At 59.7% G+C, this 27,277-nt stretch overlaps 1 protein-coding gene across 1 annotated transcript; it reads right to left on the bottom strand.

Moving 5' to 3' along the window:
• Nucleotides 1-1,628: 1,628 nt before the first annotated feature.
• Nucleotides 1,629-9,874, bottom strand: ANGPTL4 (angiopoietin like 4). The gene is made up of 7 exons (XM_059831895.1): nt 9,332-9,874; nt 8,496-8,606; nt 7,853-7,985; nt 3,210-3,323; nt 3,027-3,122; nt 2,445-2,720; nt 1,629-1,877 (listed from the first exon to the last, which is right to left on the bottom strand). The coding sequence occupies exons 1-7, from the start codon at nt 9,872-9,874 to the stop codon at nt 1,696-1,698; spliced, it is 1,455 nt and encodes a 484-aa protein (XP_059687878.1). The 3' UTR covers nt 1,629-1,695.
• Nucleotides 9,875-27,277: the final 17,403 nt, after the last annotated feature.

Genomic DNA, 27,277 nt, shown 5'->3' with positions numbered 1-27,277 from the left:
TTACTGCCCCAGGGCCTGGTTTCCAGAGAGAAAAGAAATTTAGAAGTCCGTAAACTTCAAATAGACTGAAAACTACTGCTGGGGGCTATAGCAGGGATTAGCTCAGGGAGCTCCATAAGGCTACAGCTGAAAATCAAGGCCAGAAAGAAGCATAGTGCTCAGGTCAAACTCCCAACAAGTGAAGTTTCTGAATCCAGAGTCCTCACATAGCTCCCACATATCTTCTACTGGTAAACCATCAGGCAAATAACCCAGGCGGGACAGTTACAGGCTTGTTTTTATTAAAAGACATCTTCAGAAAAGATATTTTAGTACAAAAAAAAAGTTTAAAATACACAAACTACAGTTGCTTTTTTCTTCCAGCATCAACATTATAAATTACACCACATTGTTATTAACACCGCATTTAAATATGGAAACAAATTAAAACAGTAAATCCATCGACAAGATCCAACATCCTACAAATGACTATTTACAATATTTAACAGCTAGGAGCTCTAGCACAGTAGTCAATATGACTTCAATAGGGCAGGAAGCTCGGGAAGCCCCAAGACGGCAGCTTGGCCCATAACAGTTTTTGGGGACCTGTTTTGCCCACCTCTCCCCAAACACCCACCCCAAAGGCAGAGGCAATGCTGTACAGCAGAGTTCGCACCCGAGGAGGCAGCGCGGCTCTTGCCGAGAAACCCTATTGTCCCCTGGAGCAAGTTTTGGGGCATGCATGTGGGATGGTGCTATTCAGTCTGCAAAGTACAGGTAGTCTGCTGGGAGAAGGCAGCCCTCCAGGCTTTGGGGGGATTTACAGCTGACGGCAGGGCCAGTCCTGCCCAGGGACAGTCACTGCTCTGTACCTGTGCTGTCCTAGTACTCGTCCTAACCACCCCCACCAACACCAGTAGGCTCCGGGCACAGCTTAAGACTCAGCCCTCCAGGATCTGGTGCTCATGCAATGAGCTGCAGGATCCCACCCATCGTCTCCTGGAGCTGGAAGCAGTTTCCCCAGCTCCTGGCAAATTCCAGCACAGCCAGAAATACAGGGCTTCAAAGCGCGGGGGCCAGGGAATCCAAGTGAGCCTGAGGTCCCCTTGCACAGGGTGTCCTTCAGCCTTCCCAAACCCCATATTCTCAGCGGGATGAAGTCACTGGAGCAGGGGCTGCGCAGATGGAGCTGCCCGAGGCTCACTGCCCACAGCACCAGCGGGGAAGGCGGCTCTGGGGGCTTCGCAGGAGGGTACATAGGACATTATTTGGAAACGGCAGTGAGAGGCAGGACACAGCAAGGCTCTGTACATGACACCTGGGTCCAGGGTAGCGAAACACTTCACATGCTCCCCTTCCCCCCAGTCCCAGCTCAAAACTGGCACAGAAGTGTTCAGACAGAACAGAGAGCACCCTACAACTTGAACTTGCCGCAGCAGCACATGGCAGGTTGAAAGATCCTCGTGCATGCTCTGGAGGTGGATCTCCCTGCTGGTGGCTCCTCTTCTGGTTTGGGAGCTCCCATCCAGGGGTTTCGGCAACGTGGAGCTGTTTTACTTATAGCAAGGAGCTGTGTCGTGCCACTGAAGGGCTGCTAACCAAGAGAAAGGCTCCTCGGGGGACTTCCCGGGGAGGGTGGGTTTGTTTTCTGTAAACACCAAGTGATGGAGCTCAGGTTCGTGCTCCGCGGAGAAGGTCAAGTCTCAAGTGGCAGCTTTAGGGCTCTGCTTCCAGTGCTGCGGGTTGGATTTTCATGGTGGTTGACTTCAGCGGGTAATACCTGCCTTTCCATGTCTTCCAGAAGATGCCCTGCTTGCGCTCGTGCCTCTGGCGGGGGATGGAGCGGAAGTACTTCCCGTTGAGGTTGGCATGGCCGCAGGTGCTGAACCACCAGCCACCTACCAAGGCAAGGCAGAGGCAAGTTTAACCCACAGCACTTCCAGACAGAAAACAAACCCAGGTTCAAGGCAGCGGCTGCCCCCATTTTCCCCACTTTTCCAGGGCTTCGGGACCTTACAAGACCACCTCGTACACACCTGAGGAGTCCCATGCACTGGGAAACCTTCGCACAGATCCTATATGATTTCAGGATGCGTCTGCAAATCTCTGTTGCTCTTTCTTGCATGCAAAGAACCCCCTCAAACCCTCCAGCAGCCCCACCTCAGGCCTGGCCTCTGCTTCGGTTGAAAGGTTTCCAAACAAGGTGGCAGCCAGCAAAGCTGTTACAAAGACCGATGCTTGGGCCAAGACCTGAATCATGAACACCTCCTGGTTTCAGCTTCCCTCCCGGTTCCCTGCACGGCTCCTCCCAAGAATGCAGCTCTCCTGGTATGCGGGGGACATGCCAGGCTCAACACCAAAGGGGTCTAGTCCTGCAGGGTCACTGTCCCACTCACGGCCACCACCAGACAGCGCAGGGCTGAAGGGAAAGTGTACGCCACTGGGAAGGAAGAGCTCGTACTGACCTGAGAGGTGTTTGGCACAGTTTGTGTCGGCTTTGAGGTCGTGGTCACGATCCCGAGTGGAGAAGGGCAGCTGCCTGAAGTCCCCGATGGCGTTTTCCAGCTCACCAGACAGAGGTCCTAGCAGGTTGAGCGTGTAGGCTGTGCTCTCACCACCAAGGCTGAAGACAAACTGAACCACCTGGGAATTTCCCTCCCAGTCTTCCAGCTCAATCAGGAGATCGTATCTTCCCTCTTGGACAAGGTGATGTATCTTCTCCAGGCCCAGCCAGAAGTCACCTGGAACGAGACACATTGCATTGGCTGCAGGGGCACAAACTTGCCGTGCAAAGCACACATGTGAACAGGCTCCAGAGACAAACAGGGACAACCCAGGACACTGCAGCATTTGAATCGCTGTCTGGCACCTGCAGGACAAGTCAAGAAGACCAAGGACTCTTGCTCTACAAGCAGTGTCCCCCCCATCCTCAGCCCAACGCTATGCTCTGGCACATAAGAGATCTCCAGGGGCCAGCAAGGGGGAATAACTTGTGCTAAGATATCACTTATCCCACGATAAGAACATAGACACCATCATCCACTTACCACGAAGGTCTCCAAAGCCATTCTTGTAGGCATCCCAAAGCTGGTCGAAGTCCACAGAGCCATCTGTGCGCCTCTGGATCACTGTCCAGCCACCTTCTGTGGGCAGGGAAAACCACGGTCATTTGGGGTTACCGTTGGCAAGACCACTGTGCAAAGCACTGCGGGACATCTCCACTGCTTTACCTGCGGTCATGTCACAGAAGACTTTGAAGGGCTGAGACCCTGCAGGCTGCACCTGGAAAACACCACTGCTTTGCTGCCCGGCCAGGAAGAGCTGGTGGCAATCCTCCGGGAGCTCTGCGGGGGAAGGAAACAGCCATTGAGAAGATGGCCCCGAGTCCCACTTCCTCAGCAGGTTGCTCCTACCACAGCCCCGACACTTGCAGCCCTGGCCACGAGCCCGGACAGCTGTGCACAGCAGTGGCTGTGGCTCTGGACATGTGCTGAAGTCCCCGACTTCAGCATCTTTAGGCGCTGTGACCCCGTATCTTCCCATTTACCCAAACACAGCTCCTTGGGCTTCCGTCCAAGGCAGAAGCCAGGCGTCAGGCCAGGCTGGGGTGACCTAGGCTGGAGAGCACAGGTCCCCGTCGAGGAGAGACCCGAGGAGCTTCCCAGCTCCCTCCACACCCGTGGCAGGCAGGAGCAGCCCATTTGGGGTGGGGTAACACCAGGGGCAAGGCAGGGCCAAGCATCCCCATCCCACCCCGAGGCTGAAGCAGTCTCAAAGGGCCTCAGGGACAGAAAGAAACTCCAAGTCCTGACGTCAGGAAGGCGCTGAGCATCCAGCGCACGACCTCTTGCTCCCGGCCACTGTGGTGGCCCCAGCCAGACGTCCCGCTGGGCGACCAGCCACCAGCCGGCACGGGGCCAGGCTGGGGTGACCCTTTCGCCCAAGGCATGCCAACCAGGGCAGGGAATGGGGTGGGTGGCCCGCAGGGAGCCCCAGCTTATTGCGCATTGCGTGGGGTGATGCCACCCCCTCCATCCCCACGCCGGCCAGGCTCCCACCTCTCCTTCCGCCCCTGCGGGGACTTTGCCCGGAGCTGCCAGCAAAGCACCGTTTCAACAGCGCTGATAAAAGTCCATCCAGGAACCATTCTCGGGGAGAGATGGGGTAGGGGGGAAAAAACCTGTTACAAAACCCAAGTCAAAAGGCCGCAGGAGGGTGTGCAGGGACTTCAGCCCCGGGCTGTCGGCGCAGTCAAGGGGCTCTTTGTCAGCCGGGACAGGTGCCCCCATCACCCCCAGACAAAGGGGGTCTGTTCTCCCCGCGCGAGGGCGGGATGGATTTTGGTGGCTCACAGCTGCTGCCAGCACGACCCCAGGACAGACGGGTGAGGAAACATTAAGACAAGCCCCGGGCTGTGCTGGGGTGCTGGCCACCCCTGCAGCCCCCCCCAGGGGTGCCCCATGCGGTAGCTGCCCCCCAGGGTCAGGACTGGCACCATGATCCGGGGTGGCAGTGGGGAGAGGGGCCTCCCCCACAGCCATGGGGCTTCACGTGGGGCAGAAGAGGGGAAAATGGGGCCTTTGAGCAATTGAGGGCAAGAGCAGTCCCTGCGGGGCATCGCCCCCGCCCCATCCTCGCTGGGTGCCCGGGGAGCCCTGAAGCTGCGTCGGCGCGAAGAGCGGAGCCACAACTGGAGGAAAGGTCGGGGGGGGACCCAGGGGACAGCAATGTGACACCTGCCGCCACCTTTCCCCCATTTCCCCCCTCCCCCCAGACCCCCCAGTGAACTTTCCCCTCCTTGGCACGGCAGCCCCTCTCCCACCACCCCCAGCCAGCACGGCTCGGCTCACGCTGCGTTAGCACCCCCCGCACCCCCGGGCCAATGCCAGCGCGGGACTGGTGCCACCAAGCCCATCAGTGCACCCACGGGACAAGCGGGTGGCCCTGAGCCCTCCCAAGCCTGCGCACACATGGACGGAGGACAAGTGTTTTGCACGAAGGGTCAAACACGTGCAAAGCCACCCAGCACCGCGGGGAGGCCAAGCGCATCCCCGATATCCCCACTTTCTAGGGGAACACAGCCAGGGAGGCCAAACGAGGCTCAGGGGAAGGAAAACCCACAACCTGACCCCACAGCCCACAGCCCCAGCTGCGGCGACCCCGGCTCGCAAGCGCAGCATCAGGGCTGGTGGGCTCACCCAGCCTCGCAGAGCTCCTCGCCTCCTCTCCCACCATATCTCCCAGCATCGGCGGGACAGTGCCCGGGCGGATGCTCAGTGGCCCTGGCATGCAGAAGTCAACCCCATCCCCATCTGGTTTTTTCCCGGGCCCTGGCCACGCTCACTGCGCTCAATCTCTTCTGTTTTCTTGGTGCAACGGGGACTTTCAAGCAGCTGAATGAGACACAGCTGCTTGAACAGCCTCAGCTCAATCTTTTTGTTTGAGGAACACGCTCGTTAGTTCCAGTTCATGTTGCACATCCCTATGGCACCAGCAGAACAACAAGACCTCCTGGCTGCTCTGGATGTTTTTCTTTCCCTCCCCTTTTATTTAGCCAAACAAGGTGGAAGAATCAACAGGGCTGGCTGGAGCTGCCCCAGCCACGCAGCCTGTTTCCCCAACAGGATCTCCAGCGTGACAGGAGGTCACCAACCTGGGATAAACACCCTTCCATGCAGATGGCGGGGCATGCCTGGAGCTGTTTGCATTGCCTTCCCCTCACCCTCCCCAACCCAACCCAATTATTTTGGAGTCCCAGCGCCACGGGGAGAGCGCGAGCAGGGCTCTACCTTTCCCCTACTCGGCCGGCTGCCAGAGAGCGCAGGCTCTGCCTAAAGACGTGATCCTCTTTCTGCAAGCGATTAAACCTTTCACTCTCCAGGCTGCTTCAAGCCTTCAACTTTCACATGCTTGGCCCCGTGCCATCTCTGGCCTGAAAAAACTTGTGTTCACTGGATGCAAATAAAAGGGTCTTGCTGAACAGGCTGCTGGTGGAGTTCATCGCTGTTCCCCGGGGCTGTGCCGGCACTGTGGCTCTGCCTGGCAATAGGCAGGGAGCCGCCGGCACAAGCCTTCCCGGCGCTTGCCTGCTCTAAAAGCAGCCACGAGCCTCCCCAGGCAGAGGGCACGGGGCTGGCCCGCCAGATATCGTGTGCTTTAAGATTTGCCAGAAAACTCACTTGACTTGGTAATGAGAGGAAGCCAATTTGTTTTCTGTCAGTGATATCAACATCAGGGATTAGGCAAGAGAAGGGAGAGCGCACGGCTCAGCCGGGTGGGAGGAAGTCGGGATGCCCAGGGTGCTGGGGGTGCTCAGGGTCTCCCCACTGGGGACAGCGCAGCACAAGAAGGTGCCAAGCTCTCGCACCCCCTGCCCTGCAGCATCCCCGGGGGCTGTGGGCCCTCGCTGCCTCCCACCATGCTTCACAAGGGTTGCTGCACCCAGCACCCACCAGGCAGCGCAGAGCCGACAGCACAACCTACATCTGCCACCATTAAGCAGCAAAGACCCGAACCCATCTCCCTGCACCCCACTTTCAGCATAACCTGGAAGCAGAGCGGGGTGGTTGGACTAGTTGGTTGGACTGGATGACCTTTAAGGTGCCTTCAACCCAAATGGTTTAGGGTTCTACAACACACTACTGAGGGCAAGTCACAATGCAGAGCTGGGAAAAAACAGGGGGGAAAGAGGTTTTGAGACAGTTTTCTGGCTCACTAGTGCTGCTCTGACCAAGCGAGACCTCCCACAGCCCCACTGCGGGCTGGCCAGCCCCACCGAGCAAGCACCAGGAGGAGTTCAGAGCCCCATGTCCCATCTCTCTCGCTGTCTGCATCGATTCTGCGGCTCTTTGTTCTGCCCACCCAGCTTTCAGGCACACCAGTGACAGCTCCAGGCTCCACATACAAATTACCATGTGTTTGCCCATAGCTATCCCTGCGTTAAGCCCTGGGCAGGATTTCCCCATGCATCCTCGCCCTGCCGGGTTTCTGTTTGGCTCACACTGGACATCCCCAGACAGCTGCACAGACGGAGCCAGCACCGCGATTTAGCTGACATAACATGAGAGCAGCTGCTCCCAGCCAGCAAACCCTGTGGGGACACCAGTTCCTGTCCAGGACGGAGACTGCAGGACACAGCGCAGCTCAGCACACCCGCTCTGCTGCCCTTCGCTCTGCGGGAGCTCCTCCAGCCTCCTTGCCAGCAGAGAGGATGCTCCAGGCAGAGCCAGGTGCTCCGGATGCAGCATCCAGCTGCCTGCTCTGGTACACGTTTCCCAGGGCTGCGAGTGTCCAGTGCCTTCACTGCCCGGGTGTTTGCTGCAGCTCAGCACCTTCCACTAAGGTCAGTGTGAGCTGAGGCACTTATCTTCCATGTACGAGCGATAAATATGAGCCAAGGAGATGACGCACAAGGATCTAGCTCTCCTCATGGTCCAGGGCTCCCTAACCCTCCCCTCTGCCAGCAGACAGGCTGAGAAGCAGACCCTGCCTGGTAAAGTGAGAGCAGGTGAACAAGAATTAACTCCAAGGAGCAGAGATCCTCCTTTCCTGCCTGCATTTGCCCCCCGCCTGCCAATCCTCTTTGACAAATACCTGCTAGCAGCATTTCACCACTCCCCACTGCATGCTCAATAGCAGGCAGAAAAATTCCTCTTAAATCCTTAAATTCCTGCTGGACTAATACTGATCCAGAAGGCTAGGATCCTGCCCATGCTTCAGATCCCCCCAGTCCGGCCAAACTCCCAAGCTCTGGTTTTGCAAGCAAATCTCACATCCTGACTCAGGACAACTGAATCTTTTGTTTCCAAACGGTTGCAACTGCTGCAGGTTTGCTCCGGCGCGGAGGAGCGGGGCAGCGCAGGCAGATACTCACTCTGCGTCAGCACAGGCTCCCCGCTAGCGTTCTGGCTCTGGTTGGTGAGGCTGAGGCTCTTCTTCAGGTTTATCTTCCACTTCGGAGACTGCGTTTTATTGTCCTTCAGGTGTAAGGGGATCAGCAGGTTGACCTAAAAAGGGGCACAAGTCAGAACGATTTTATCTCAGCTCGTTTTCAGTGCTGGTACTCAGGGGAGCCGATCAGCCAAGGCACCAGCCACTCCCCCATGCCCAGAGCTGGGGCTGAACTTGCCCAGAAACCTCAAGGAATAGGAGATACCCGAGGCTGGCAAAGCCAGAAGTGATCGTGGTTTTTCACACCCATGATAATGAGTTTATTCTACAGATAAACTCAAAGGAAGAGCCCAGAGAGGCTCTGTTCCCACACACCAATTCCTCCTACTGCTTGTGCAAATACTTGGGAAGCTTGCAGTTTGCTACCCTTGCACCCACGCTGCGGCACAAGGACCCGGGCTGTGGCCTTTGCAGGGTCCCCAAAGCCAGGGAGCAGCAGCACAGCCGGTTCTCCTGTCACCGGAGCGCTGTGCCAGCCGGGCTGCCGGGGCGATTCACGCCAGGGTCCCCGCAGCGTGCGGGACCAGGCTGCGGTCCCCCAGCCGCAGAGCGGGACAGGAGCTCACCTTGCTCTGCAGGCTTTTAATCTGCAGATTCTGCTTGTCCAGCTTGTACTGCTGCTGCTTGATCTTCTGCAAGAGCTCCTCGATTCGCAAGTTCTGCGCATCCATCAGGGACTGTGGAGGGGGAGAAGAGCCAGGTGAACCCTGCAGCTCTGGGGAGACCCGGCTGCGCTGCACGTACCGCACGGAGCCAGGTGGGCCAGTGCCCCCGGCGGGGCTGGTCCCCACGGGTGCCCCCCGGCAGGTCCCCACGGGTGTCCCCAGGACCGGCAGGTCCCCCCCACTCTCCTGAGGCCGATCCCCACCCGCTGCCTCTAGCACCCCGGGAGGATCGGGTCCCCCCCACCCCTCCGGGCTGTCCCCCATGTCCCGCGGGGGCTGCTCCCCACAGCCGCCGGGTCCCCCATCACTCTCCCCGCTGCCGCTCCCGGGAAGGCAGGGACCTCTCCCCGCTTCCCCCCACTCCCCCGGGGCGGCTCCCGCCGGTCGCTGCCGGTGTCCCCGGGGCGGCTCGGGTCCCCCCCACTCCCCCCCGGGGCGGCTCTCGCCGGTCGCTGCCGGTGCCCCCGGGGCGGGTCGGGTCCCCCCCACTCCCCCCCGGGGCGGCTCCCGCCGGTCGCTGCCGGTGCCCCCGGGGCGGCTCGGGTCCCCCCCACTCCCCCCCGGGGCGGCTCTCGCCGGTCGCTGCCGGTGCCCCCGGGGCGGGTCGGGTCCCCCCCCACTCCCCCCCGGGGCGGCTCCCGCCGGTCGCTGCCGGTGCCCCCGGGGCGGGTCGGGTCCCCCCCACTCCCCCGGGGCGGCTCCCGCCGGTCGCTGCCGGTGCCGCGGGCGGTGCTCACCTGCAGCGCTCCCAGGTCCTTCCCGCTCTGGTTGTCGGCCGGCCGCGCCTGCAGCGCCTGCCGCACGCGGCCCTCCAGCTGCTCCAGCCGCCCCTGGATCTCGGCTTTGTCGGCCGCCACCTCCTCCAGGCGCTGCCGCAGAGCCTCGGAGAGGTTGAGGAGCTGCCGGCCGCGGCCCTCCAGCTCCCGCACGCTGGCCCGCAGCCTCTCGCCCCGCTCCTGCGCCTCCCGCGCCTGGCGCAGCAGCCGCCCCATGGAGCTGTTGTGGGCGCTCAGGCGGCTGCCGAGCTCCCGCATCTGCCCCTTGGTGCGGTCCACGTGCTCCTTCAGGCCGTGGCCGAGCTGCAGCAGCCCGTGGGCGATCACGTTCACCTCGTCCCAGGAGGCGAACTGCGCCCGCCGCTCCTTGCTGCCCCCCGCCGCCGCCGTCCGCCGCTCGGCCCCGGGCCGCCCCGCGGCGGGACCCGGTGCGGGGCCGGGTCCCGGGGCCGCTCCCGCGGCGACAGCGGCGCACAGCAGCAGCGCTGCCCCGGCGAGCTGCATGGCTGCCCGGCCGCCTCCCAGTGCGGGCCCCGCCGCCGCGCCCCCGCTTTTATCGCCGCCCGCGCACCGCGGCGGGGAGGGCCCCCGCACCGGCCCCTCCCCGCCCGCCCGGCCCCGCCGCTTTGTTCGCCCTCCCCCGCCGGCCCCGGAGCCCCGGCCGCCCCGCTCCCGCCGCCCGCGGCGGCCCCGGTTCCGAGCCCTGGCCGCCCCCCCGCCCGGGGCAGCGTCGGTCCCCCGCCGCTGAGCCCCGCCCGCGCCCGTCCTCGCACCCCTCCCCGCACCCCTCCCCGCACCCCTCCCCGCTGACCGCCCTGCCCCTCGCCCTGCACTGGGGACCCTCATCCCCGCCCAGCCCCGCTGCTTGGTCCCCCCCCCGGAGCCCCCAGCCTTGGGTGCTGCCCCACCATGTGCCCGCACCCGTGTCCTCTCCCCAGGCCGTGCCCTGGCCTTGGGGGCGGTGTATGCTGCGGGCATAGAGGTCCCAGGCCGTCCCCTAATGGGTGCCCGCTGTGGGTGCAGGGCTCTGCTGGGTGGCCCCGGCCCTGGCAGGGGTGCGTGCTGCAGGAGCAGGGCTCCTGGGTGATGCCCCACAGGGTGCTGCGAGCCCTGGGGAGGGTGCACGCTTGGGGTCAGCTCCTCTGCACACCTGGGGGGAGCAGGACCTTCACTTCTGAACGCTCCTGGTCTCCGAGAGAGCCAAGGATTAATTCCTCCCACCTCTAAGGCTTCAATCATCCCACTGTGAAAAATGCGCATCTTATTTCATTTGCAAGTGTCTTGGACTCCGGTTACCAGCTCTTCCCTCTTGTCCTGCCTTTTTCCGCCGGCTTAAAGGGATTTTCAGTCTGTTTTTTCTCCCTATGAAGGAATCCACACACCGTGATGGAGCCACTCTCGTCTCTTTTCAGCTGAGAGCAGATGGAGCCCTTCTGCTCCCTCCCCGCCCTGTGTTTCCTCCTGCCGCCCCAGCGCTCAGTCCCTCCTCTACAAAGCGCATCCTAGAGCAGGGAGCTGGGTCCCATCCGCATCCTCCTTAGGGGGTAAATCCCCACTTCCCACCACTCGCTGGGCCCTGCCCGCACATCTGGCTGACAGCGATCCCCCGTGGGACCAGGGCTGCGATGGGGGCTTGTGCCGAGCCCGCCTCCGCTCAGCCCCGCAGAAGCCCCCAGCAGTTCTGCCTCCATCCCACCGCCGCCACTCCCAGCCCTGCGGCTCCGGCATGGCCTGCCCGGCCGGGGGGAGAAGCCTTTTCATCTTGTCCCAAAACACCTGGCAGCAGGATTTACCCTTCCAGGAGTCCCCGTGTCACCTGGGGGTGCAGGCAGGGTGGTGGCACGGGAGCTTCCCAAGGGCAGTGGCCGTGGGGAGCAGCTTTCCTGCCACGCGCAGCTCTCCCCTGAGGATTTTTTGCCAAGAGTCTGCATTTGAGATCTGCCACTCTTTAACTGCGGTTTTGCAGGGCTGATTTTTAAGCCCAGCCTCTCCCATGGCACTCAGCCCTGCCGAAGCGATGACGTGTGCACCCCAGATTTCCGTCAGCCAAACTTACCTTCCCGTGCCCAAGTAGGCAACTAATATTCAGGGATTCCCACCTTTTTCCTTTGCAAGGATAAACTCCCTGCTGTTGGGAGCGATGCATCTCTTTGGTGTAGGTGTGTTTATGTACAAAGGTGTAGGAGGCTCCTGCAGGAATAAATACCAGCCACCGGTTTCTTGTTCTTCTGGCCCTGAGCTGTCTCCAAGCCTTTCCCAGGCTGCTGCTCGCGGAAAGGGTGAGTGAGAGGCCTCACGGCAAGCACCCAGCAGTGACAGCACAGGGAGGAGTCACGGAGGTAGGAGCTGGGGAAGGAGGAATTTGGGAAATTTCAAAATTTCAGCAGGCGCAGAGTCCAGAGAGCCCCCCGCCCCCTCCGCCAGCGGGTGCTTTCTCATTTATTTCATGGTCAGGAGGAATTTTTCAAATGAGGAAAAAGGAAAAGAAGGCAAAAAATGGATAGGAAACACCGTAGGGGAAAAAGAAACAACAAAAAATGTGAATTGTGGTCGTTGCTTTTTCCAGACCTTTGAGATTTGGGGGGCACCTCTGTGCTCACCCTGCTGCGGTTGCTGGCGGGGAGCTGGGGACATGTTAGGGGGTGTGATGGGGAGGGGTGACCCCCCGGCAGGGCGAGAGCATCAGGCTTCTCTGTGGGGCCTGGGGTGCCTGCATGGCACCTTGGGGTGCACCTGGCTTGGCCTGTGCCCCCTGCACCCCCAGGTCATGCCAGATGTCGCACATCTGCCCCCCCAAGGGACAGATCTGCCGCTGTACTCACCACCACCCCTGAGTGCTGGAGGGGCAGCCACAGCTCTGCCAAAAATTCCCGGATGGGCTCATCCCACCCAAAAACATGAAAATTCTTCTTTTCATGTTGGTCCTGATGATTTTTGGCATCCCAGGGGAGAGAGAGCTGGCAGGAGCCATGCCTGCGGAGCCCGAGGCTGGAGCAACCAGCATCCCGAGAGCCCTCCAAACCGGGAAACACCAAACCCCCGAGTCACTGGGACAAACAGGGAAGCGCAATTTCATGTGTTGACTATTGCTCTGGGTTAACGACGTCAGGCGAAATGAATCCTGTGTGCAGCTCTGCTCCCTGCCCTGCCGTTAGCCAACACTAGAGCTTGTCCTGGGAAATGACGGGGTTATGCCGGGTGCTGAAGCAGACGTGTTCCCACTGGTTATTTTCTGCATTTGCAGTGTTTGTGCTGAGCCAGGAGAGAGGTAATGTAAGAAGCCGAGGCCTATTGAGAAGCCACATGATTTATGCCTTTTCCTTTGGCTGTGTTTTCCTATTGGGACATCTCCAATTTGCCCTGAGAAATATGAGTTTTTAACGAACACAGATGAAAAGTCCCCTGGGGCCCTGAGCTACCCCGGGCTGTGAATGACCACGGGTCAATGGGAAGGTGCTCTCTGCGGCGCCGGGTCTACTCGAGTTTAAATAGAGCTTAAAATGGCCTGGCCAGCAGGGATTGATCTCTCAGGGCATTTCTCCGTGCCAAGAGGGAGCCCTGGTCTGCCCTGCATGGAAAAGGGCTGTGGCCGAAATCCCCGTGGGGTCCCGACCGCCCGACTCAGTTTGGGGCTGGGGAAGGGCCAAGGCTTGCTCCAGAGGGGGATGAAGGACCTGTTGTCCCGCGCAACAGAGCCCCCCCCAGGAGGGACCCCAGGGAGCAGCAGGGCATGGTGGCCCTCGGGGCTGCTCACTGGCTCTCTGCGTGTTTTATCGGGGTCCCCTCTAGCTGGGGTCATCCCCCGGCTGGGGTCACCCCTTGGTGAGGGAACAGCGGACTCCAGAGGAAGTTATTTTTTGTGGAGGTCTCTCTGCGGGAACAGGGGTCGCTCCCATCCCCATGTCTATCCTTATCCCATTGCCATCCCCATCACCAACCCCATCCCATCGCCATCACCATCGCCATCACCATCGCCATCCCATCCCTATCCCCAACCCCATCCAAAACCCCATCCCCATCCCCAACTCCATCCCCATCCCCATCCCCTCGTTCATTGAATCCCCCCAGCCCAGCAGGCCAGGAAAGGTGGTATCCCCGGCATGCAGCTCAAGTAGCTCCTCCAAACAGCCCCCGCGTGCCTGGTGGCACATCCCCATCCCCCTCCCCATCCCCGTCCCCGTCCCCATCCCTGTCCCCGTCCCTGTCCCAGTCCCGCCGCCCTGTGCACATCAGGCTGCCAGTGGGCGGGCTGTGATGGGTGTCTTTATTCTCTGCCTTTCTCCATCCCACTCCTTCCCACGCTGACCCAGCGGGTCACTGTGCGAAAGTTCAGCCCCGTCTGAACTCGCATGAATTCCTGCAGCTGCTCAGCCCCGGGCTCACGTCACCGGGAGGGATGGGAGAGATGCTGATTTACAGGAAGGTTGCTCACAACTTTGCTCTGTTGTTGGAAATGGCAAACGTAAGGGAGACTCCAACGAGAGGGGAATAGGGCATATGTGAGTTACACCGTCACCGCTTCAGGGATAAATATAGGTTTTCAGAGGAACGGTTATTCTGATTCAGCGGAGGTCGGGAGACATCCAACAGGGATTTCCTACCAGCCCCTGGCTGAGCGCAGCAGCACGTCTCACCCAGACAGGCGCTGGCAGCATTCCCAGCCGGAGCGGGCACCCCATCCGCCTTGGTCTCTGCGCAAACCTGGTCCTGCCAGTGATTTATCTGTCTCCCACCCACGGGGCCCAGCCCTGCTAGCAAAACAGTTCTGCCTGCTAAAAGCCCCACACGCTGGGGTCACTTATTCCCGCTTTTCCCAAGCACGAGCTTTGCTGGACCAGAAACGCCGCCACTCCCTACTCCGGAGAGGGGCTGTGCGGCTCCTGGCCTCGGCGCACGGCAGCGAGGGACCAGCCCGGCTCCTGCAGCCTACCCGGACCTGCTCGGTGGCCAGGTTGGCCGTACCCCGACCCTCACCGTCCCGAGGGGACTGGTGACCGCGGGGCAGCACAGGCTGCCTGAGCACCAGCCTCATCTTTCCCCAGGGCCAGGGGCACCCCTTATCCCCGTCAGCGAGTTCGCAAAAGCTTCTGCTCTCAACGGTGCTGCTTCTTGAGCAGAGATGAATTTCCAAGCAGGGTGAGTCAGAAACATGGAAAATTGGTTGCAGCCGTCCACCCGCAGTGAGGACCAGCTGCATCGGGAGCTCAGCCATGGTACCCGGGCTCCATTCCCATCCTCTCTCCTCCGGCTTTCCCTGCTGGCACAGGGCAGCCCTGGGTAAAGCGCTGGCAGCCCAAGCGAGGGGAGAAGACGTCAGTACCCGGGCTTCAATGTCCCCTACGGGCTCCAGAGGATGAGGTGAGGGTCGCAGCCACCCTGGGGTTCCTCTGACCCAGGGAGGATCCCAGGCACCGTTAGCCTGGAGCAGGGAAGCCCATTTTCACACTTGAAAAGCCAACATAAAAGGCCCGTGACACTCTCGGTCCAAGCAGCCTCTTTATTTTCCTGGCGGGGCTGGATGAAGGTTATGCAAGTCTTCGCTACCCTTTATTCTTCCTGGCATCCTGGGGCTCCTCGGGGAGCACTGGGGTTACTGTGTGGAAGGTCACACATGCCAGAAGGCAGGAAACTGGAGGGCTTGGGTTAACGTGGGAGGCTTGGCAGCCGAAGAAATCCGACCCTTATTTTTACAGTCATCTCTCCATTTAAACAACATGCGTTTTGAATTAGGGGCTCTCTCTGCCTGGGCTCGCAGCTCATCGGTGCAGGGAGCTCCAGGTGCCCAGGGGATGAGGCTGCCCCTTGGCACGCTCGGTTTGCTCCCGAGCCCGTGCGGGAAGGGCCGGACCACCAAAACCAGGGCTGGGCTCTGCTTTCCCAATGAGACAAGAGTGGCTTCCCTTTTATTAGCAACCTTTGGCTAGTGACAGAGACAGTGGCTTTGGAAAAGCCTTTGATGGGCACCAGAGTGACAGGGGATTTCTCCAGACATTTTCTGAATGTCCTTTCATTTCCTTCACTGTTTCTGGAAGGAGATGCCCAGAGCCTCTGGAAGGAGAGAGCCACTGTGGCAAGTATGACGAGAGCCCACAACGAGTGCATCTGCAGTCTCTTCGTCACTCGTGGCTGCCTGTCCCCTCCTCTGCGATGGAGATGGAGGTGGTTCTGGCACCGCTCCGCACTTATCAGTTGGCATCTGCCAGTGGCCATGACCCCTCCATCCTGCTGGCACAACCCCTCGCCGGCTGGATCTCCTGACACAGCACAAATGGCTTTTTTGGCTGCTCCAAACCTCAGAGTCGCTTCTGCTGCCCAGGAAGGTTTTCAGCCGCCCCAGGACGTGCAGGACGGGTGGCCACGCTGGCCCTTGGGGACTTGCACTCCTGTCTGACACCTTGCTGGGTGAGTGCTGGGTGAGTGCTGGGTAAGTGCTGCTTGGCCTCCGGAGCTCTCCTGCACACTGCGTTCATCTCTTGCTTTGCTCAGGAGGTTGTTTCCCACCATCTCCTTCTCCCCTGGTGCTGGGCAGGTCCCCATCCCATCAGGACACTCCTGCAGCAAGGGATGGCGTGAGCCGCTCGGAGCCGGGCTGGCAGCACGGGGCTGGCCCCAGGACCGGGGTGATGCTGCCGCCAGGTTCGGCTGTGCTGCACCCATGGCCAGCAGCAGCCATGTCCGTCGAGGGCTCCGCTGGGTCCCTGCCTATGCCTGCATCCCCACGGGGCCACGGCTGCTTTTCCCCCCCAGGAAGGGACCTGCTGGCTCCCAACACCTGAAGGAGAGGTGTGGAGCTTTAGACGTGGGAATGGCAGGGGAGACGCTCCTCATCCAGCCAACCAGGGGAAAAGCATTTGGGCACAGTCCTGAAAACCCCAGCTGGGGATCAAACCTCTCCCCAGAGCCTTCCTGCTCGGTTCACAACTAAGGCGACGTGACGCTCGGGCTCCCCGTCCAGCTCCAGTGGCTGAAGCACAGGCAGAGGCACTGCCGTGCTTCAAGGCACCAGGTGAGGTAGCAGTGACATTTCTCAGCCGCCTGGCCAGCCGCATCCAAACCGTGTACTCAGCTACGTAACAGGGTGTCCAGGAATACCGGCCTCAGGATGTGCCTGGGAAGTCGCGATATTTCCTACTGCTGCGGAAGGTTACGTCGAGAAGGTAAGGGGAAGGGAAGGGATGGCGCAGGCTCTGCCGGGTGGGGCTCAAAAAGAAGTGACAAAACCAAGGCTTTCTCTGTCGTGAACATTTTCTAATAGGGTATATAAATATATCTTAATCTTTAGCTGAGATTTTTCTGGATTTTCACACTCGGATTCTGGATTTTTCCAGATTTTCACACCCCACCCCACAGGACATGCAGGCACTAGGTGATGAAAAAACCCACTGCTTTCTGTTTACTGCAGTGAGAACCTGAAAAGAAACAGATGAAAATGCCCCAAAGCACCAAAAGCTCCGGCAGCCCCTTTTGCAGCCGCCTCGCTGGCGAAATGGCAGCAGTGGCTGGGAGCCCGGTGGGCTGCGGGCGAGCTCCAGATCCCCAGAGGACCCAGGGGGCTGGGAGGTGGGAGCTGGCCCCATTTCTAGCCCTGGCACTTTCCCCTGCTGTGACGGTGACCTCGGCTGCTCCCCGGTTTCCTCCGCTGTCCCACGAGCATCGCTGTCTGCGGGGCAGATCTCAGCTCTCCCCAGCGCACAGCAGCCCCATCCCTGCTGCGGGGCTTGGTTTCCCAAGTGGGACCTGCCCAGCACACAGCACCCACAGGTACCACGCCTGGGGCATCCCACACCCAACACCCGCCACCCAGCACACAGCACCCACAGATACCTTGCATCAGTCATCCTGCACCCACCACCCAGCACACAGCACCCACAGGTTCCTTGCATCGATCATCCTGCACCCACCACCCAGCACACAGCACCCACAAGCACAACACCTGGGGCATCCCACACCCAGCACCCAGCACCCAGCACTTGTAAGTACCACACCTGGGGCATCCTGCACCCAGGACCCAGCACCCAGCACCCAGCACCCACACCCAGCTTTGCCTTATGTCCTCTTGCACAGCCCAGAGAAGGAGCACGTGGGCATGAAGTGGTTCTGCTCGGGCATGGCTGGGACAGAGCAACCTCTGTTTAGTTTGAATTTCTTAGAAAAACAAATGTTGTGGTGTTTTTACCTGGTGTAGATGGATGTTTTGATTTGCGGGACTTTGCTCGGTGGATGGTAAAAAAGCTGAAGCAGGTCCAAGTCTGCGTCTGAGCTTTGAGCTCAGATGCTCATGTCAACCACCTCACCCGCCCAGCGTGGAGCATGTGCCCTCGGAGCTGCCCGGGTTTGGCGTCTGGTGGTCCTCCCACCGCGAGGATAACCAGATACCTAGAGAAAAAAATCCCGATGCCTGCGCGGCTCAGGGGTGCCTGGAAATTGCTTCCCCATTGCAAAGTGCAGAGAAAAGGTAAATCCTGAGCACAATCCAAGAAAATTCCCCCATCCCAAGAAAAGGAATCCGAAATGGGACGTTCCCCATCAAACCGAGTGGCTGAGGATGCCATGACCATCGTGGCTGGTGGTGACTCCCCGAGACCACGGAGCACCGCGACTCCTCCATTTCAGCTGAAAACTAAGGTTTGTGTTGGCAAGTGTCACTTTAAAACTGTGGCTTTGGGGTTCCCTTCTTTTACCTGGCCAGTTCCAAGATCACCCAAATCGGTACCCTCGGCCAGGCAATACCTTTCTTTGGGAGAAACCCTCAGGGGAGGGCAAGGTCAGGGTGCAGAGGGGAGCGGTGGGGGGGTCCCAGCCTTGCACAGCACCTGCACCCCTGGGCAAGGACACAGCTGGGGACAGCCCCAGGCGAGTCACCAGCCTCCGAGTGACTTTCCCTGTGTTATACGTTTGGGAGGATTTCTGTTTAACGCTGCAAGAACGAATGGCAGACGGCACAGACGGTCAGGGCAGGGAAAACCGCATCGGCGTACCTTGCTGTGGAGCTCTGCTCTCATCAGGATTTTCTCTGGGGCAACAAGAAAAAGTTCCTGGTGCATATTCCTTCTCCTGGTGTGTGGGTCCCCTGGGACACCCCATCACCAGCCTCACCCACACTCTGAATATCATCAGGAAAGTGGTCTTGCAGCAGGGCCGGACGCATTCCTGGGACTCAGGGATGCCTCAAGCACCGTTGTGCTAAAGGAGAGGGTTTGCCCTTGTGTTGAGGCAGCTTATGGGTTGTGCCGGACCGCTGTGGCACTGCCAGCACCAGGCTCGGCCCTCCCGGCGGTTTCCTCCACCTCTGTTAGTGTCCTGGGAAGTCCCCAGCCACAGCTGGGTGCAGCACGTGAGTGTTCGCAGCCACCGGTGACACACGGGCAGCCGCGCAGGGCTGGGAGCCGCTGGCACCGACTTGCTGCTTTCCAGATGATGCTGAGTCTCACTGAGGTGCTCACGGCTGCTCCCTGCACTTTATGGGGGAGACCATCACCGCAGCCTCAGGGCTTTGGTGAAACCCGGCCATGCAGCCAGTGGGGCGTGCCGCCCCTCCCTCGCAGGGAGCCCGCGTGCTGCTCATTCACACAGCCCCTGAGCAACCACATCCTGTAAATATTTGTGCCCCCCTGCTTGGACCTTGTTGGTATGATTTTGGGGGTCATCAGTGGGAAAACCAGGTGGGAGGGACCCTGTCCTCCCGGCTCCTGCTCCGGAATGGTTTCCTCCTCTCTTCCAAATCCCTCTAATACCCTGAGCTGGTGCAAGGGACGGAGCCATGCCTGGCTCTGCAGCCTTGGACTTCAGTACATGGTGCAAAAATAGCTGTCAAAAAGGGGAGAGGTGACCTTTGTCATTTGAATAACTGCTTTGTCAGCGCAAGCACAGCCTGTTTGAGGATTTTGTGGAAGGTTCCAGGGGCTTTGAGCCAGGACCAGACAATTTTCGCTCTCTCTGGTGGCAGCCGTGAACCACACCGGGAATACGGCCTCCTAATCCCTGCGCAGGGAGGCATTCGGGAGAGGAGATGCCTTCCACAGAGTGCAGGTGGAGAATCCCAGCTTCCCTGTGTGTCTGCATGCCAGAAACGCTCGCCTGTTTGGTTGTCCGACCATGAGATGGGAAGGGGGATGCTGCAGGGACGGGATGGGATGGGATGGGATGGGATGGGATGGGATGGGATGGGATGGGATAAGATGGGATGAGATAAGATGGGATGAGATAAGATGGGATGGGATGGGATGGGATGGGATGGGATGGGATGGGATGGGGTGGGATGGGATGGGGTGGGATGCGATAAGATGGGGTGGGATGGGATGAGATAAGATGGGATGGGGTGGGATGGGATGGGATGGGATGGGATGGGGTGGGGGAGGCTGCAGGCATGGGATGGGAAAGGGGAGGCTGCAGTAGTGGGAATGGACTAAGGAATGCCACAAGCTGGGATTTAACAGCAAATCCTCACATCATGCTGCTCTTTTGAACGCACAAAAGCAGAAACTGAAAAATTGGCCCCCTGCCTTTGGGGCCTTGAGCAGGATGCTCGATTTCTTCTGCCACAGGGGGCACAAACAGGGCTCCTGGGGGAGCTGAGAGCCCGGCCGGGGGCCCGGAGGGTGGGGAACAAGGTGGCCAGCCGAGCCGGGACCCCCCGGCCGCAGCAGGGACACTGAGCCACTGCAGAGCGCTGCTGCCGCAGCTGAGTGCTGCCAGACCCCAACGGGTCCAAACCCGGGAAGGGCCGGAGCACTGCCCGTGAGTAACCGAGCCTGCACCTGCTGCCACGACCTTTCTGCCTGGCTTGGCAAACCCAGCCCAGAGAATGAAATTAGAAGCAATTAAAAATTAAGCTTGGCTCAGGCTCAGATCAAACTTTCTACCAATTTTAGCTGCTTGTTGCTTTGGAGACTGCATGCACGGGAGTTCAACTGGTGATGCAACACGGAGAGGGGGTTTCTGCCAGCGCAGGGCTCTTGGGGCCAGGAACAGACACGAGGGTGGCTGGTGGCCGGAGCGGGACGAGCCCAGGGTGGAACCAAAGTGCATGCTTAGAGCAGAAAGCAATGGGCAGGTCCTGAAGTACTTAACATCTCATTTGAAAATTGGCAGCTTTGTTTTCTGCTTCTCGATTAATTCTTGCTCAGTTAATTATTTCCTTCTTCCAGAGGAAAAAAAAGCTTTGGGGGCCAAGGAGAGAAACAAGACACAGCTTAAATCTTCCAGCAAAGACTCCCAAGACTCACCAGCTAAGGAGGGATGTCTGGAGTCCCTGCAGAGCCGCCGTGATGCAATGCCGGGGCAGGCTGGGGGCCGGTGCGGCAGGACGGGTTCGCTGGCCAGGGTGTCACCCCGGCAGCACCCACAGAGCTTCCTCGGCTTTTTTGGCCCACCTCAGGCGCTGACTCATGGGCGGCACAGCTCAACACAGAGCAAACAGGCTTGAGGTCAGGAGCAAGGACGGCAGCGGGCAGCGGTGCTGAGCCATGGCACCACCCACCCCTTGCCTCCCCTGGGAGGGCAATCCAGCGGTGACGGGCCCCTCAGCAGCACCCATGGGTGCCAGCCGGCAGCAGCCCCACAGTGAGCCTGTCACTGCCTTTGCCGCGCTGCAACAAAGAAGGAAACCTCCACCCTAAAGGTGTTTCCCAGCTGAGAGGTGTTTGCACCCCAGTACAGGACTGGGCGATGCCACAGGGGCTCTTCCACCATCCTGCAAACTGGCCCTGACTGATCTTAGGGCAATGTGGTCCCCTCTGGCAGATGCAGAGAGACCCCGTCCTGGTGCCACGCCACGGCCCCGACCCCGGCCGGGCGGGTGTGCGAGCCAGTAAACCACCAGGCCATCTGTCACCCAAGGGATACTACAGCCAAAAAGAAATTAAGCCCCTAGCTGCCCATGCCAGCAGGGCTTTGATGCAGAAAAGTTGGAAATTTCAGGCTTTGTAAAGCCCACGAAGGTTTTGCTGTCCTCTCTGATTTCACATGGAAGGGGCTTGGAGAAGGCAGGATGCCACAGTGATGGGCAGTCATGTAAAAGCCACTGACAGCCGGCAGGCTCGGGGCCGACAGCTTGGCTGGGACACAGCCCTTTGCCTTTGGGTGCCTGTGGTGGAGATGGGTGCGAGCAGCCATCGTACTCGGCGGGTGTCTGAGCCACAATTCCTCGGGCCAAAAGTCTACGTCGGGCTGAGCCGAGCAGCGTCCTTGCCTGCGGTGCCTGCACCGACCAGGTCGCCCTGACGTGCAGCACATGCCTCAGGTCTCAGACACGGCTCCAGCACTCCAGATGGCTGCTGGGGCGGCGAATGCCACCCCTCATTTACATTACCCTGACAACATCCCCCATAACTGACCAAACGAATCATGCAGGGCTGGGAGAGCTCCCTAATTAACACAGTTATTATTAGCAACGTCAGGAGAGGTTTGCAAAAGGCAAGTTCAGAGTCCCTGTGCCTGCCAGCGGGGTGGCGAGTGGGACGGTGGGACCATCCCACACAACTGGGATGTCCTCTGTGTCACTCAGGGGACTCCTGGATGCATCTGGACTGTGGGAGCAGGGACACCCTTGGGTACCGGATGGGTTGGACAGGCTGGACAGGCATCGGTGCTGGCATGGGAGCCTTTGCACGGGGATGAGAGGTGCCACATTGTCCCCAGTCTTCCCTCACGAGCCAAGAAGCCACCCTTGGCTCATGCCCAGGCGAATCACAAGGGAATCGGGACCTTCATTATTCAGGCCAAGACTCCTGGTGATCCCAACATCTGGATATTCAGGGGGAGAAAGGCAAGAGGGTCCTGTTGCGCGGAGGAAAGTGTGCCGGCCGTCCTGCCACGCTGCCCCTTCCCCAGCCCCCTGATTGCTCCGGCTCCTGCCCGAGAGCCGGTGGCTCCGCGCTCTCTTTGCTGTATGTAGGGCATCCCCGGGGCACCCGCAGCAGATTGAGTGTCGCCAGAGCTCCTGCCGCTTCTGCTCCCCATTGAGCGCTTGGAGAGGCGCCTAATTCATCCTTTCAGAGCGGAGATAAGATGGATTAAGGCCTGCTGAACGCTTGCCAAAAGAATTGCCATTAGGCCCTGGAGAGCTTAATCTCCACCAGACTAAAAGCAGACAGACTGCGCCGCAGCTAGTCCTGTCTGCCTGGGGATAAACACCCAGTGCAGGATTTCAGGGAAACCTTTGGAGGCTACAAAATGCATCCCAAAGTGTACATACCGTCCAGAGCACCCAAGGCTGGGTGCCGAGTCCCGCGCTCCCCCTGGCACTCAGGGGTGACGTAGCCGAGTGTGATGCAAGGGACTGTGTTGGCTGCTGAAGCTTTCAGACACCTCCGTGCCTTGATTCTCCCTTTCCATGAGCTTGTCTCCGAGGCTCCTCCGTCCTGGCAGTGTTATCTCCCGCAGATTAGCTCTCCGAAGCTGTCCTTGCCTGCGTGCTTCTCAGCTGACTCACATTTGTTATTTCCTGCCCCTATCTCTGATTTCCTTTGCTATCCTCACACTACCTCTCCCCAAGGTCCAGCTCCTCTCCAGGTATCCCTGACCCCACTGCTGCTTGGGGACCAGCTCATTCCCTAGCCTCCAGGCTGGTTTTGCAGGATGCTGATGTCCCTTCCCATGGAGCCAGAGCACTTGTGGGAACAGAGCTCCCTCTCCCCACCGGTGGTGATGGACAACACCATATTGACCCCAGGTGCTGCATGGCACCCTGCCTGCGGACACCCCCACGGCCACGTGCAGGGCCGGCGTCAGTGCTGTGCCCAGCATCATCACCGGCTTGGGGAAGGCAGCGCCAGGCCGGTGACTCACCCTTGCCCGGGAAGAGGTGGTGGGACTGGCCTGGGGTTTCGAACCTCTTTGAAAAGCCAGGCCGGGCAAGCCAGTGTTTGCATGTTAGTCAAATCTCGGTGGTGAGCAGCAGGGTGTGTGCCGGGTGCTGGCCATCACGGGGAAACCGGCCCCACTGGCTTCCCACTGCAGCATCCACCTCTCAGGATACGGGAGAGAGGGAACGATCCCCATCAACTGCATCCTGCTGGAGACCTCCGGCTGTCCCACGACGGGGATTTTTGAGTTCATTTTTCTGCCAGACCCTGTCAGGGCACTGGCAGCACCCTGGGGCAGCCCAGGAGGGATCGAGCTCATCACACCTCTGCCCTGGAAGATGTTGACACCCCCGATGCCATTTCCTCCAGGCTTTTGTGGGTCTCACCAGCATCCCTCTCCCACCAGTGCCATGTGGGTAAGTTGGGCTGTATTAATGAACAGCCACTAAAAGCTCCAGCGCCCATTTTTGAGCTCTTCCCTCCAGCGCCTTGGGGTGCTCCTCGCCCCCAGCTTCTTTCCCGCAGGCAACGAAGCCTCCACCTTCACTGCTGTCTCCCCCCAGACCTCACGCAGCCGTCCTCTCCCCTCCCTTGCCTGTCCCCTGCCCTTGCGTCCCGCCAAGCCAGCGGCTGCCTCTGGCCAGGGGAGCGGACAGAGGCTGGGCACTGCTCTCCCCTCTCCACCGGCCTGATGTAACCCGGACTCTGTCGGCGGTGACATGCTGTCCCAGCCAAGCAAACACAGCTTGGAGCCTCGCCTTGCATTGCGACAGACTGCACGGCTCCGGCACTCACAGCCGGGGACAGCCCATGCCCGCGTCCAGAGCTGTCAGGGCTCCGGCAGCGGTGGCTCCTCTGGTGCAAGAGCTGTCCCGGCATCCCCCCGGCCACTTTCTGGCAGGGCTGGGGCCAACCAAGACAGGCAAGGCAGGGCTGAGCTCTCCCAGTTCTCCCACCGCAGCCCGAGATGCAAGGGACCTGCATCCCAAACTGTTCCTGTCCCCACTGGCATGGCAGGAGGCCCGTGCTGAGCCCAGACGGGATCCCGCGGTGTCTCTTCATCTTTGCCTGGCTCTGCGCCCGCTCTGCCCTGACCTCTCCTCTGCCCCCCGCGGCAGAGCAGGGCTGTCAGGGACACGGGGGGCATTAGCTGATCCCCTGGGGACATTTCGGTGCTACCCCTGCACTCTTTGGGGACATGGCAGGCATGTGAGAAGGGGCTGAGACCGAAGTGAAGCCATGGGGTCCATGTGGCACCGGGCACTGGGGCTCTCCCGGCTCGCGGGATGAGCTGAGGCACCAGTGTGATTTGGAGCGGGAGCTACAGACACCGGCTGCCCCAGGAGAGGTGACACAGGGACCAGCCCCGCCAGAGCCACCACTGCGGAGCCAAGCTGGAGGCGGCAGCAGCACGGCTGGGGTGTGATGCCAGGGCACGGGAGGAGGCGGTGAGCGGCGATGGGCAGATGTAGGTGAGAGTTAAACTGTGCTGGGGAAGCTGAGCCTTCCCCACGCTCTCTTGGTGTAATATTTGCGGGAGCAGCATGTTCCAGCAGCACCATAAACACGGGGAAGGAATAAACTTGCCTTTATCTGCCTGTGGGGCCTTGGGACCATCTAAATTAGGAAAGGAAGAAAAAAAACAACAACCCCAAAGGGTTTGTTTTCTAGCTGAGGTGAAAACAGAACAGAAGCCGGGAGAGGGAAGTTCAGCCCAGACAGGGGCAGGTGGGAGCTGGGACATCTCGCCTGGGCCCAGTGCTATCCCGCGCCTGCTGGGGACCCTCTCCCTGCCCTAGAGCCAGCCTCTGCCTGGGGACACGTGCCCAGGGCGGTGTCCCCAGTCACAGCAGGTGATGGCACCTCAGGCATCACCCTCCTCCCAAGGGCGGCAAAGGATGCTTAACTGGGCTGGAGGGCTTCAGTGTGGAAATGATGGGGTTGCCTGTACACGAACACCCTGCCTGTACCCCTGCCCTGCCTTTTCGGGCAACCTGCCTGGAGCTGTCTCCTCTCCTGGGCCCCTCGCAGCCCCTCGCTGTCCCGGTCCTCCAGCAAGGGCCTATGTGCCATTGCTTCAGCAGTCACACTTGTATCACAATCCCAGCTGTAAGTCACTGATCTGGCCCTAACTTGGCTCAGTGCTGTCCCCCGCACAGGCACAAGCAGGTGCCCAACCCTCTGAACCTCAGTCCAGCACCTGTATCTCCTGGGCATGGACTTAGCGTCAGCTCACTCAAAATTAATTATTCTGGGTCATTTTTGTTGCAGAAGACGCTGGTGTTGCAGAAACTGAGGTTCTCTCCCAGGAATGATTATGCAAAGAAGTTTTCATCAAGGTTTACCCAACACCCCAGCAGGCTATCACCCCTCTTCTCACCCCTTCTGTCCCAAATCTGGGAAGTTTTATGGTACCATCACCAACCATCACCAACCTATTGCCACCCATCACCAACCCCTTGCCAACAATTGCCACCCACCCCCAACCCACCTGTCAACCCATCACCACCCATCACCACCATCACCAACTCATCACCGTCCATCGCCACCCACCACCAACCCATCACTAACCCATCACCATCAATGCATCACAACCCATCACTAACCCATCGCCACCAATGCATCACAACCCATCACTAACCCGTCACCACCCACCAACAACCCATCACCAACCACTAACTTATTACTACCCACCAACCCATCACTAACCCATGACCACCCATTGCCAACCAATGTCGCCCATCCTCACTGGGGACCAGACCCAGCTCCTGGCAGTGATGGCAAGCTGTGGCCTGATCCTGCGCAGCGCTGTGTGGGTGGCTATGGGGACAGTGCCTGTTGGTGAGGGTGAAGCGCTGGTGGCAGTGTGCTGTGGGGGAGCCCTGCGAGCCTCCAGGGCATTTTGGGCTCCCAGATCACAGCTTGTGTTATGAAAATCATAAATTTTTAATTGCAGCTGGGAAATGAAAGGCTGCGTGCTGCTGCCTGCACAGACTTGCCGTTCATCTCCGGGCTCTGCCCGCTTAAAGCAGGTCTCGCATTTATATTTCATGAACGCATCCCTCAGAAGCATGGTTTTACAATGAAAAGAAGAAATAATTCACGCTCGGTGCACAGAGTCTATGCAGACAGCGCGTGGCCTCACGCATCCTTCTCCATTCCAGCCAGACCCCTGTGCTGCTGCACAAGAAAACCCTTCCCAGGTGCTGGATCCTGCCTTCTCCTGAAATTTAGGACAATCCTTTAGGGCTTGTCCTAAACTTTGGAGGTAGGCGTGCCAGCAGGCGGGTTGGCACAAGCCAGCTCTGTCGAGGCGGATGCTGGGAGCCTGGCACACAGAAAGCCGACCTCCATGGAGGCTGTCTCAGCCTGGAAAGCTCGTCTGGTCCTGAGCTCCAGCCGTTGGCCCGTCAGAGCACATCCACATCACGCCTCGTTAAAAATCTGGGGCTCAGCCCAGGCATCCACCCCAGACATGATGCAGCAGAGGTGGTGGGCACCCACCCAGCACCCACCCATCTGGGGACACTCCGCGAAGACCTGTCCTGAAGAAGCACCTCCCTGGCTCAGTGGTTTGGGCACCCGCCAGGTCCTGGGCTGACCTGGGACCTTTCCCTCCCTGCTGCGAGGTGGTTTGGGGTCTCAGGGTGATACGCCGCGTACCCGCGTAGGACAAGTTGGGTTTTTGCTCCATGCAGCTGCAAGCAGAGCGTTCCCCCCTTCAGCACCCAGGGATCGTCCACCTCCCGCGGGCGGTTGTCAGCTTGGGTTCAGATCTCCCACCGCCTGCTTTGAGGAGACTGTCTGCTTGTTTGTTCTTGCCTGAACCCTTTAATTAACCTGAATTAAAACGTCATTCAAACTGACAGTGCCTGGCTCCCTCCGCACTCCCTCACGGCGAGGATGTTCGTTACAATTACCGCCTCTGCAAGGAAATTACAGCAAAACTCCTGCGCTGCCAAGGTCCGGGGATGCTCCACCAGCAGGACCCATGGCCCTGGGGTGGGGCTGGGATAACGGCGAAGAGCCCATTCCCTTGCAGCTTGCTGGAAACAGGGGCAGATGCAAAAACCCTTTGAGCCTCTGGGAGCACAGGGCCGTG

Source organism: Gavia stellata, chromosome 32 (assembly GCF_030936135.1).
Source record: "Gavia stellata isolate bGavSte3 chromosome 32, bGavSte3.hap2, whole genome shotgun sequence".
NCBI classification, from domain to species: domain Eukaryota; kingdom Metazoa; phylum Chordata; class Aves; order Gaviiformes; family Gaviidae; genus Gavia; species Gavia stellata.
This window is presented reverse-complemented; position numbering and strand designations above follow the sequence as displayed.

Coding starts and splice junctions, on each gene's coding strand:
- ANGPTL4 (XM_059831895.1), bottom strand. CDS start 9,874: ATGCAGCTCGCCGGGGCAGCGCTGCTGCTGTGCGCCGCTGTCGCCGCG. Junction 3,324..7,852: donor GGAGCCTGTGCTGACGCAGA/GTGAGTATCTGC, acceptor CTTCCCCCGCAG/AGCTCCCGGAGGATTGCCAC. Junction 3,123..3,209: donor CTTCTGTGACATGACCGCAG/GTAAAGCAGTGG, acceptor CCCTGCCCACAG/AAGGTGGCTGGACAGTGATC.